A 12,400-nucleotide genomic window follows, 5' to 3' on the forward strand; every position below is an offset into this window, starting at 1 on the left:
ACAAATAAACATAAACCATCAGGACTTACGCAAGAAAACATTAGGAATTTACAGTTAATTTATATTTTAACAATAAGTCTGCTTAAATCAGCTAACTTTCTCATTACAAATACTGAGAAAAACCCATTATACTGTTTTACTCCCTTAACACTTACAGACATCCTTAAAGTCTTGATAACAGATTTGTTCTACAAAAATATACACAGGCCACAATTAACCCTAACTAATCTACACAAATCCTGACTACGTTTTTGAGACATTTGAAAGCTCAGTTATGCTAAACCAACTTAAACCTACATGCACCCCCAGACAAACGAGAACCTAGACCAATGACTTTGACTCGCGTAGTGAAGCCGACACTGCTTAGCAACGAATTTGACAAGGGCGCATACCGGACGCAAACAAGCAGACATGTTAGCGTCTATGGAACATGTTGCATTTGACGCGGCGATAACGAGCGCAGTAATCACGCATAAGCAATGCGTCGAACATGTATGCGATATTTCTCCGCGCCTAGTAACCCCGTCAATCCGTCAATATCACCTTGGATACGTGGCTTCACCTCCCGCTGTGGTAAAGGATGGGCAGTAATAGGTCTAGGTGGTATGTCTATGCATGCACCCATATATCTGCATGTTAACCCTAGTTAACCTACACTAATCTGACTAAGTTTTGAGACATTTTAATGCTCAGTTATGCTAAACCAAGTTAAACCTACATCAACCCATTTATCTGCATGTTAACCCTAGTTAATCTACACTAACCCTGACTGTTCCTTAACAAGTTGTTTCTTCTCTACTAACTGGTCCTGTATCACCTGTTTTTCTGACCTAACCCTAGTTAACCTACACTAACCCTGACTAAGTTGTACACATTTGCGATGTAATTCCCTAACAAGTTGTTGAGTCTCTTCTAACTGGTCCTGTATCACCTGTTTTTCTGACCTAACCCTAGTTAACCTACACTAACCCTGACTAAGCTGTACACATTTGCGATGTAATTCCCTAACAAGTTGTTGAGTCTTTTCTAACTGGTCCTGTATCACCTGTTTTTCTGACCTAACCCTAGTTAACCTACACTAACCCTGACTAAGCTGTACACATTTGCGATGTAATTCCCTAACAAGTTGTTGAGTCTCTTCTAACTGGTCCTGTATCAACTGCTTTTCTGACCTATCAATGGGTAATGTACATAAACTTGTAAACTTACCTGAGAAAGAAATACAGTTATGCTGATTTATTCATACATTACATACTTGCAGTAGTTTGATAAGTAACATGATGTCTTATACTACACTATTTTCTATATCGGACAAAGACAGGAATTGGGACAGAAATATAGATGTTTGGAGCACATTTCACAGTAGCTTGACAAGGTAATGGTTAAATTAACCAATGCAGGCAAAAACTACCCCTACTCTGTGTTGTGCATCAAAAAGTGCAAAAGGTGTCTTCTTCTGCTCATAACTTCAAGTTCAATGGTAACATGCAAAACAAGTATCAGAATAGAGAGTTGTATTCTGAGTACTGTACACCTACATGAGCCTTACCAAATGCTATATGGTCATACCAATGGATGAAATGATAAACCATGTGTCTTTAAAATCTGTGCATACTTTTACTACATGTGGCAACTGCCTAAACAATGGTTGACAACCTTTCCCCATCTTAATGTCAAATTACACTACCTGGTAAAGAATAACAGCTAGATTAATCAACTTCATCGGCCCGAAATCATAACAACAGATTACGCACTAAAAAGGTCAAAGCTCTGTTTGGGCTTCATGAAGGGCCACAAAGCCCCACATAATATCCTTTATTAAACACTACCAGCTATAATATTGCAAATGTCCACTTTGACTGATTTTAAATCTTCCACCTTGCCCATCACCGTTCTTTACCTGTTGTCTTCTATATCCATCTCTAGTTTAGCTCTTTGTTGTAATTGTTCTGCCAACACCTCACTATAACGCTGCTGCAGGTCACTTATCTTGCAATCTTTATCTTCAAGGTCTTTCAAGGTTTCCAACTGTACATCACGCAACTGATGGAGCTCCTAGAACAAAGTCACACAAATACTTCCTTAGTGTCTTACAAACTATCCAATAATAAAATAAAATCCTACATTCATTGAGCATTCAAAGGTTTTTCAACCTAGACTGGGCCCAACATTATCCATTTGCAACACAAGATCCCTGATACTTCCCAGATCGAACCAGCAACAAGACTGTCATGACAAGTTGATCTGAGCAGAGTCAGAATAGCAGTGCATGCACTATGCACTGCTATTATGCAATACCACAACCTTCTGAGTGATCATCATCAATATAATTTTGTAATAAATCTATGTTATCATTGTTTTATCTGTAGATTTATAACTACTGAAATGTTTGGCCACGACCTGGACTGAATTCTCTGGAACATAGAAAAAATAAGACTTGACCAACCTAACCCATTACTGGACTTCCAAACCCAGATCAGACCGAGAATTAACACCCCATCCAGTCCAAGTCATTTATAATTGTACTATTCACCGTTTGCATGGATCCGCCATCTTGCTACCAAAACAAAGTTCTCCCTGCATACGCATGCGCAAAATGTGCATATATTTGTTTCTCACGCTTTTCTAACAATGCGCCAGAAGGCTTTTGCAAAGAATACACAGTAATTAAAGCATGCATTTGACAGGCATACTCAACACACTTTGCCGGTAGAACTTTGTTTTGAGATGACCGTGCGATGGTTGAATAATAACTCCTACCTGCCAAAGTTTGAGTTCTGCTACTGGATCAGCATCTTTCTTCTGTTGCATCTGATTAACCAATTGTTTGTCTCTGGTTGCATCTACTTCACTCATACCAGTGTCTTCCATTTCTACACAATCCTTTTGTTGGACAAGATGATTGATTTGATCTTGAAGTGTCTGTGATAGGAAGGCAATATATTGATGTTAATATAAAGTAATTATACCAAGTTCAGGATTTCTAAAAAGCAAAATTAGACAATGTCTCCATAAATATATTAATGAAGAGTTCATATGCAAAAAAACAACACATCCATTTTTCTCAATTTGAGATAATAATAGAAAAAACTTGTTAAATATTGAGAACATAATAAGAAAATTTATATATTTTGGATTTTTGAAAGTAGGGTGTCAATTTAACGTTAGAATTATAGGGCAGATGTTGGTTGTCTTAACTCAAAAAGTTTGAAAATGGCATATATCAAGTTGTGCATGATTATGCACATGTTTATTGATGGAATCAGTAAACTTCAACAATCTCTTCCACTTCCATTTTGAGATTTGTGACCTTATATTGTGGCTTGTCTCTTTGTTTGAATTATTCTACTTCATCCTCTTCATCTTGACGATAAGCAAGAAAACAGGTGTCTACTAACCTCAAGTTTGTCGTTGTATCTTCCCAATTCTGTATCTGTATGTTGTTGTCCAGCCTTAAGGTGGCCAAGCCAATCTTCCAAACCATCAATGTCACCCATCTACAATGTTAAATCATTGAACAATAAATAAGTTATACATCTGGGGAGTTATAGTTTAGGCTTTTCTAATCTTTTTAAAGACAGATTAGCAATTCTCTTGGTCGGGGTTGTTCAATCTATTGCACTTACCCACTTCCCATGTCTGTCAAAGGGGACACCCTTGTGAAATCCCTATTTGTTTGTACAGGGCCTTTCAGTTTAAGTCAATTTTCTCAGAAAATACCAATTTGCTTTGTCTTTGGTAATATTTAAAGTTGATTTCCCTGATAAGAAATCAAACTTTTGGAATTGTTTCATCAAGAGGTATTTATCTGATGGCATGTTTTGTGATTTCCCCCATTGAGTGCAATGGTAAGTGTCCCCTTCGTATCTGAGGCGAGATGAAACAGCCAAATCTCAGCAAAAGCAACTCACGGTATCTCGATTGCAGAAAAAAGATCGCCGGCGCTCATCGCTATCTGGGAGTTTCCACCGTTGGTGGCGCTATACACACAGTGTCATAATGTAAACAAAACGTAATAAATCCTCTCGCGTAAATGTTGACAAGGTCCATTTAGTGAACTGTAAAATCAAATATATGAGTTGTATACTGTTTGTGATGGTTTGAAATAAAATTGTATTGTTATTTGAGTTTATTTGGAAGGTTTTTGCTGCATTTTGACTCGTTTTTTTCTTTTTAAACTTTTAGAAAATGTGGCGGTTCGATGTATGTGACTCATATTCATGGTGTCATATATACTTGAAGGCTTTAAAACATGCTGTTATCAGTTGTTATATTTTTTAAAGTCCAGATAATCATTTATTTATTAATATTTCACTTGATAAATATACTTTTTTTTTTTTTTAAACGTGAAAAACAGTGTATTGCCATGAAGTTCAAATAAAATATGCCTCACGTGAGGTACCGTCCTTTTTAACTACGTCATCTTGTTGCCACACTCCACTTTGTATTGATTAGCGCCCAAAGATGACGTATTGCTATACTTTTTGGGTGTTTTTTTTTCATAGATCGGTTAGATTCATTCTGTGTTTACGAGAATTGGGCGTAGAAACGTAATTTGTGTACCAGTAAACCACCTAATCATGCTAATTGTGCGACAATACAACCGGAATACAATCAATGATTGGCGCTTTATTTATAGCAGCCAAGATTTGACGTTTAATTTGATGTTTAGCAATAAAAAATTAATAAAACATTAAAGGCGATGTAATAATATTTAGCCAAGTATGGTCGTTTTAAATAAAATAAACGCTTCTTTTAATAGTAGAATAAAGCCGACTTATTGTTTAGGAAGTCTTTATTTGATTACTTCACCTGGTAGTATTAGTAAAAAGGGATTCCCTATGTTGTTGTTTATACCCGGGCTCGGTCATGTCTGGCCTAGAAAACAACAGGTGCGCGTACATTGTATACATGACGGTGAACGCAAACCACCTGTAGCTACCTGTGACATGCATCGTGTACGAGTAGACATACTGTACACGTGAAGCATGCTCTTGTCGTCTGACCAGTTTGAACATCAAACGAACGAATGCATTCGATTTTACGGTCCAATTTTGCTGTACCATTAAAGGATAAAATGCTAGAATACATCAGTGACACCCGGCAGTGACATCAATGGTCATGGCAGTGATGCCGGCAAACTGTACCGCCGCCGACGAGTGGAAATAATTCAAAGATCCACAATTGTCTCACAACCATGAAACATGCACAAATTCTCTGATCACCAGATTTTGCACACGTAATATTATGAGAATATCAAGAAATGAAGGAGACGTATATGACACAGACAGTATAAAAAGTAAGTTCCACTTCCATGTATATCTTAGTTTAAAACTTTAGTTTCAGCTCTCTCAACATGCTCAAGTCAAGTTTTAACATGTTAAAATAACGTTTACAATGTAGTAAGCTTACAATTACATGTACATGCTCAAGCAATTGAATGAGGGGTGGTGCAATAATTATTTAGGGGCTGGCATTTTCTTGGAAGGGGGTCACAAATATGTCGGTGACCGAGTCAATTTTTTATGACCCCCCTATCGCGGCAAAATTTTTCGACCCCCCTATCGCGGGTCGAAAAATTTTATGACCCCCCCCTTCCAACTACACAGACTCAAGAAAAATTATTCATTGGCTGGAATTAAAGCGCGGGCGTCAAAACTTAAAAGTGAAGAAAGTGTGTGGGCGCGGTAAAAGTTTTATTGTAAGTGTAAAGAAAGCGGCGAGCGTGTAAAAATTTTGCATATATATTATGCGCACATTTAGACTGCTGAAGTTATATTTTAAGTCACCAGTCCTTGATAATTCTATAACCCCCCTATTTTGGGTGTTAAAAAATTATAAACCCCCCTATTTTTGGTCTGAAAATTCTATGACCCCCCCTAGTATTTTTGGGACCCCCCCCTTCCGAAGAAAATGCCAGCCCCCTTATGTGTACCCGGGGGTGGTGAATTCCATTGGTCTGCCAAAAATTGCCCCCCCCTTTTCGCCGTGCCAAAAAATCTTTACCCCACCCCGGCCATTTTGGCGTGCCAAAAACCTTTGCCTCCCTTTTGATGTGACAAAAAAATGAGCCACCCCGAATAAAATTTCCAAGCGGCTTGCCAAAATCGCTTGCCCCCCTCGGCCCGCCAAAAATTGCTTGCCCCCCCTCCAAAAATTCTTCCCCCCCTTGAACATGCCAAATTTTTGGGATCCCAAATTACAAACCTTAAATGGTCTAGATATGTTGCGAGTGCAGTGAGCAGGAAAATTTGCATATTTAGCCTAAGCCTTTTTTATTAATTAGAGCATTTTATTAAAAAGGTGTCCCATGAATGCGTGCCAAGAATTGCTTGCCCCCCCCCCTCTCGGCTTGCCAAAATTGCTCCCCCTTTTCGCTCGCCAAAAAATTTCTTCCCCCCCAATTTCATTCTCCCCAGGCGAGCAGGAAATTTTGCATATTTTAACGTATTCATAACAATAATATAGGAACAGTGTCCAAAATATTTGTGCTAAAAATCACTTGCCCACCCCACCGCTTTAGACCTGCCAAAAATCGCTTGACCCCCCCTTTCGACCTGCCAAATAATGCTTTCCCCCGCCCCTGCCTCTTTTGGCCCGCCAAAAAATCTTTGTCCCCCCCCCCTATAATTCACCACCCGGGTTGTACACATTATTATTGCACCCCCTTCCAACTACACAGACTCAAGAAAAATTATTCATTGGCTGGAATTAAGGCGCGGAGCGCGTCAAAACTTAAAAGTGAAGAAAGTGTGTGGAGCGCGGTAAAAGTTTTATTGTAAGTGTAAAGAAGGCGCGCGGAGCGTGTAAAAATTTTGCATATATATTATACGCACATTTCGACTCACGAGTTATATTTTAAGTCACCAGTCCTTGATAATTCTATAACCCCCCCTATTTTGGGTGTTAAAAAATTATAAACCCCCTATTTTTGGTCTGAAAATTCTATGACCCCCAGTATTTTTGGGACCCCCCTTCGAAGAAAATGCCAGCCCCTTATGTGTACCGGGGTGGTGAATTCCATTGGTCTGCCAAAATTGCCCTCCCCCCTTTTCGCCGTGCCAAAAAATCTTTACCCCACCCCCTGGCCCTTTTGACGTGCCAAAAAACCTTTGCCTCCCCTTTTGATGTGACAAAAAAATGAGCCACCCCGAATAAAATTTCCAAACGGCTTGCCAAAAATCGCTTGCCCCCCTCTCGGCCCGCCAAAAATTGCTTGCCCCCCCCCCTCCAAAAATTCTTCCCCCCCTTGAACATGCCAAATTTTTGGGATCCCAAATTACAAACCTTAAATGGTCTAGATATGTTGCGAGTGCAGTGAGCAGGAAAATTTGCATATTTAGCCTAAGCCTTTTTTATTAATTAGAGCATTTTATTAAAAGGTGTCCCATGAATGCGTGCAAGAATTGCTTGCCCCCTCTCGGCTTGCCAAAAATTGCTCCCCCCTTCGCTCGCCAAAATTTCTTGCCCCCCCAATTTCATTCTCCCCCAGGGCGAGCAGGAAATTTTGCATATTTTAACGTATTCATAACAATAATATAGGAACAGTGTCCAAAATATTTGTGCTAAAATCACTTGCCCACCCCACCGCTTTAGACCTGCCAAAAATCGCTTGACCCCCCCTTCGACCTGCCAAATAATGCTTTCCCCGCCCTGCCTCTTTTGGCCCGTAAAAAATCTTTGTCCCCCCTATAATTCACCACCGGGTTGTACACATTATTATTGCACCACCCCTAAATATCTACAAAATCTACCATACGGGTGCACCATTTGATATGCTGGGGCATTGAGAGTGTTTTGAAAAAAAAAAAAAATTAAGCTTCGGGCGAAAAAAAAAGAAAAGCCTGTTCTACGGGCGACCGACCCAGATTTTCCAAAATTTGCAAATTTTCCTTACAAATGAATGCAGACCCAAATTTCGAAAATATCAGGAACATTTTTTTTTTGTAATTCCCCAAATTGCAAAATATTACAGATTTTGTTGATTTTTGGTGCCGGTCATTTTGCAAAAAAAGCCAGACCGAGCGACCTTACTTGAAAGGTCCATCCGCCCATAGAACAAGATTTTTTTTTTGTAGCCTTACTACCGGTATATCATTTTCCATGCAGCCATATCACGGTTAAAAATGGTATAGTGAGACAAACTTATACAAATTTGACCACTGCTGAGTAAAAAAAGAAAAAAAAATCCCCCACCCAACTCTGCATTTATAAAGATTATACGGTATTTAAATTGAAAAAAAAAAAAAAAAGCCACCCTAGGCGTGAAAAAAATAAAATTGTAGCCGCCATACCAAGCTCCCATGCACCCCAAAATAATTTAGCTCAATAATCCTTTTGGCTATTTGCACTTGTTGCCTTGTTTTTTTTTTTTTTTTTTTATAGGGCAACATTTTGTTTTCTCTGCCACAACACTTCCTGGTAATTCTAATAAAATAAAATAAATAAATGTAGATATTTATATAGCGCTTTATGCATAAACAGCCTCAAAAGCACTTTACATTTATTCATACGTTATTAGAATATGTCGAACCACGTTTGCTGCCTACAAATGGCGCAGGGTTCATCAGTACAACGACTGTGACTACCCCTAACAGCTTCCCATTGCACCTGGGTGGGGTGAAGCAAGCGAGACAAAGCGCCTTGCCCAAGGGCGCAACACGCAGTAGCGTGACGGGGACTCGAACCCACGCATACGTAAAGCAAGCTCTCAGATTATGAGTCCAAGGCCGTAACCACTGAGCTACCGTGCCCTCTAAATACTGTAAAACCATTTAATTTCGGTATAGGCCTTAATTCGTGAAATTTAATACCCGCAAATTTGGCATATTTACATTGAATTGTAACATGAATTCCTGGATTACCCTTGTAGCAAAATTAGATTCCCATGAAAATGGTGATCATTAAGACTTAGCGAACGTAAGTACTAGCAAATTACCCATAAACCCATTAAAGGGGCACTCTTATGATTTACAGCATGCACTCAGTGATTTCAACTAGATTTTTGAATGCAATGGTCTCTAGCCTTTAAGTTAGCAAATTCGTGGCTAGACTAACTTTTTGAGCAATCATGTCCTGTATTTACAGAGATGGAAACTAGTTGCCAGGGTACCAGAGAGCCAGTCATACAATTGAAAGCCGCATTGATGTTGATGAGGTACCGTGCACGCGTAACAACAACAAAGAGTGTACATTTTTGCACTTTTATTTACCGTATATGCTCCATTTGCCTTATTGTTATTTTCAGGTGTCATCCAATAATGGAAAGTTATAGTCGCCATACCAGAAGAGGCCTACTGCAAATTGATGGAGTATGATTAATACGTTTATGATACCGGTATGTAAATGCAAGTTAAAATTAGCAATGTGTTGCAATCTTTTTGAAACAATAATTTTAGACAACAAAAAAAAACCTGTTCTACTGGCCCAACGGTCCCATCAGATTTTTTAGGGTGAGAAATTATATAAAATCCTGACAGACCAACCCGTAGACCACGACCAAGGCCTAATTACGCAGTAGAGCAGGGTTTTTTTGGTGCGCCTTACATTTTCGGGAGGTAATCGGGTACCTGAAATTGAATAAGTGTGTCCCTATCTAGAGCTAAATGCCAGGATCATTCATGGCTGATGACTTACCCCCCAGAAAAAAATGTACCCCCAAAAAAAAAAGTTCAATGCATTTTGCATGTTAAAAGAGTACGATGAACACAAATTATCACTTTGCATATTATAAAACACTAACATTTTTTTGGTAAGTCAACCACGAATGAGCGTAGCATTTTAGCAACTACATGTAAGTCACTTGGGAAACTCACTGCGGGCCGGATTTAGTCTAGGACTTGCCATTCGATGATGTCCTGCTCTGCGTAGAAGTTGACAGGGCCTAGCGGTGGATTTGTAAATTTTCAAAATTGACCCTGTCCAGGTCCCTGTAGCCCAGGGAACAATGCAGTGTTACAATAAATTGAGAAGGTGCATTATACAATGTACATGGGACAATTTTCAGTCGGTACCCATAGCTAGGGAATAGAGATTCATTAATGAAACTTATATTGCATTGGTTAGATATGTTTGGGTTCTTACAGTATTGGTTTACATGTACAAGAAATTTACTAATTTCCATTTTTATCCTTTTCATTTACACATGATGCAGGTGTCCAGAAGTTAATATTGATTCAGCATGAGTGTGGCTCGACATCTCTGTATTCCTGACACCATTGGGCGCTGGTCTGGTCTGTTACCAATATGAGACTTGTTTGGTCTTAACTCGCAATACACATGATACAAGCAGCAAGCACAGTCAATTACAGTCATGGATGTACCATCGATAGCTGCAAATATGAACTACAGATACATGTACCATATTAAGCTCCATTAACAGCCCATGCCCCTATATAAGTATATAATCCTTTATCATTATGTGCATGATGCATGCAACTACTTGTGTATCCAAAACATGCAGAGCTTTCTACACACAAGGTCCATATTCTGGGCTATTTTTTACATATTCATGTAATTATGTAAACAATGTAAAAAATAAGGGCCCCCAAAATGACTTTGTCAAGTACCCTGTGTGGTTAATGGAATGAATACGGTAGGAGAAAATTGTGCACAGTGGATTATGTTGAAAATTTTCAAATATTCCTATTTTCAAAGGAAAAATATTATCAACTTTTAAAATTCAGTAACAAGTTAGACATTCTTCCTTCAGTTCAAGTTTATGTCGCTCACCCAGTTGTGACCAAGTATACATTGTATACTGCCCTATGCATGTGTGTATTGACACCGTCAGCTATGGGGACTATTTTGCGAAATTCAACAACCATACATTTAGCGGCTACAGGAACATAAGAAAGAATAGATGAGAAGACAACAAACCAATTTTATTTGAGAACATTTCAGGAGAGATAATGCAATATACGATAGACCCGGTATACTTGAAAAATGAATGTGAAGCAATGTACAATGCATTTTTAAAACTCATTTTATATAAAATTGGAAGACAAGCATATTGTGTTTTTGTATTTTAAATTATGTAGTGATTATAATTAATATGAAGGATACAATCTTAATAATAAATATATTGAACAGTCTAAAAGCCTGCCCCATGTTTACTCTGCTTGGCTTATAATTATTGGTATTTACTTATTTTGAGATATTAACAGTGCGGATTGATATAGCAAGGCATGCATACCTGTACGCAGTCTGGCAAAGCATTTTTGCTATTCAATACAAATAATTTTACCAATTATTATTAGCCACACAAATAACACGCTGTAATACTTATAAACACTATACCAATTTCACACTGATGTGGCAGTGACGTCAGTGCGCATTTCTTTGTGTGCAGCCTCAAACCGCTAGTGGTTGTTCAAAGGGCTGGTCCACAGAAGCACGCACTTAAAGATACCGCATGTTAGTGAGCGAAACAGCTGCTTTAACACATTGACGTCACTGCCATATCAGGGTGAAAAAAAAGTATATACATGTACATGTATATCCCAGAAAGCTTTACGAGGCCCAAAATCTTTAGAAAACTCGTGATGTCAATGTTCCGTAGCTTTTGCGGATCATTAAATGGATTTTTTTATCGAGATTTTAGGCTTCGTAAAATTTTGCTCTATACTACTAGGCCTGAAATCTCGATAAAATGGAAATTGAGACTTTTATTGCGATTTTAGGCCTTATATAGCTTTACAATGTTTTAAATCTTGATTAATTTGACCTTGATCAATTTCAATGTTCCATAGTTTTTATACAAAACTTTACAAGGCCAAAAATCTTGATAAAATCCTTAATTTCAATGTGCCTTGGCTTTTACGGAACATTGAAATCGAATTTTATTGAGATTGTAGGCCCCGTAAAGCTTCATTTGGTCCACAATCTTGATTAAATTCTTGGTTTTAATGTTCCGTAGCTTTTATGCAAAGCTTTACAAGGCCTAAAATCTTGATAAAACTCTTGATGTCAATGTTCCGTAGCTTGTAGGGAGCATTGGAATCAAAACTTTTATCATAATTTTAGGCCTCGTAAATCTTTACTAGGCCTAAAATCTTGATAAAATTGAAATTAAGAATCTTTTTGAGACTTTAGACTTCGTTAAGCTTTACAAGGTATAACATTGTGAGAAAATTCTTAATTTCAATGTTCCGTAGCTTTTACGCAAGCTTAACAACACCTAAAATCTCGATACAATTCTATGATTTCAATGTTCCATAATTATTTACTGAAAATAATTTCAATCATTGAAAATTGATTTCAATGTTCATAGCTTTAGCAAAAGCTTTACGAGGCCAAAATATTGATAAAACCATTGATTTAAATGTGCCGTAGCTTTTACGGTACATTGAAATTGAGAATTTTAATTGATTTCAATGTCCCGTAGCTGTTTACGAGGCCT

At 38.1% G+C, this 12,400-nt stretch overlaps 1 protein-coding gene and 1 long non-coding RNA gene across 2 annotated transcripts in view; one reads left to right on the plus strand and one right to left on the minus strand.

The window, feature by feature from the left end:
- Nucleotides 1-12,400, minus strand: part of LOC140163477 (uncharacterized) — a 43,368-nt gene that overhangs the window by 9,894 nt on the left and 21,074 nt on the right. The window contains exons 12-15 of the mRNA XM_072186795.1: nt 3,399-3,497; nt 2,761-2,922; nt 1,901-2,055; nt 1,084-1,172 (exon numbers count right to left, since the gene is read on the minus strand). Of these exons, the coding sequence (XP_072042896.1) occupies nt 1,084-1,172; nt 1,901-2,055; nt 2,761-2,922; nt 3,399-3,497 (505 nt within the window). The remainder of the gene's footprint in view (nt 1-1,083; nt 1,173-1,900; nt 2,056-2,760; nt 2,923-3,398; nt 3,498-12,400) is intronic.
- Nucleotides 4,948-10,361, plus strand: LOC140167236 (uncharacterized). The gene is made up of 3 exons (XR_011861009.1): nt 4,948-5,299; nt 9,248-9,337; nt 10,154-10,361. It is a non-coding gene; the product is annotated as an uncharacterized lncRNA (long non-coding RNA).

Source organism: Amphiura filiformis, chromosome 1, assembly GCF_039555335.1.
Source record: "Amphiura filiformis chromosome 1, Afil_fr2py, whole genome shotgun sequence".
NCBI classification, from domain to species: domain Eukaryota; kingdom Metazoa; phylum Echinodermata; class Ophiuroidea; order Amphilepidida; family Amphiuridae; genus Amphiura; species Amphiura filiformis.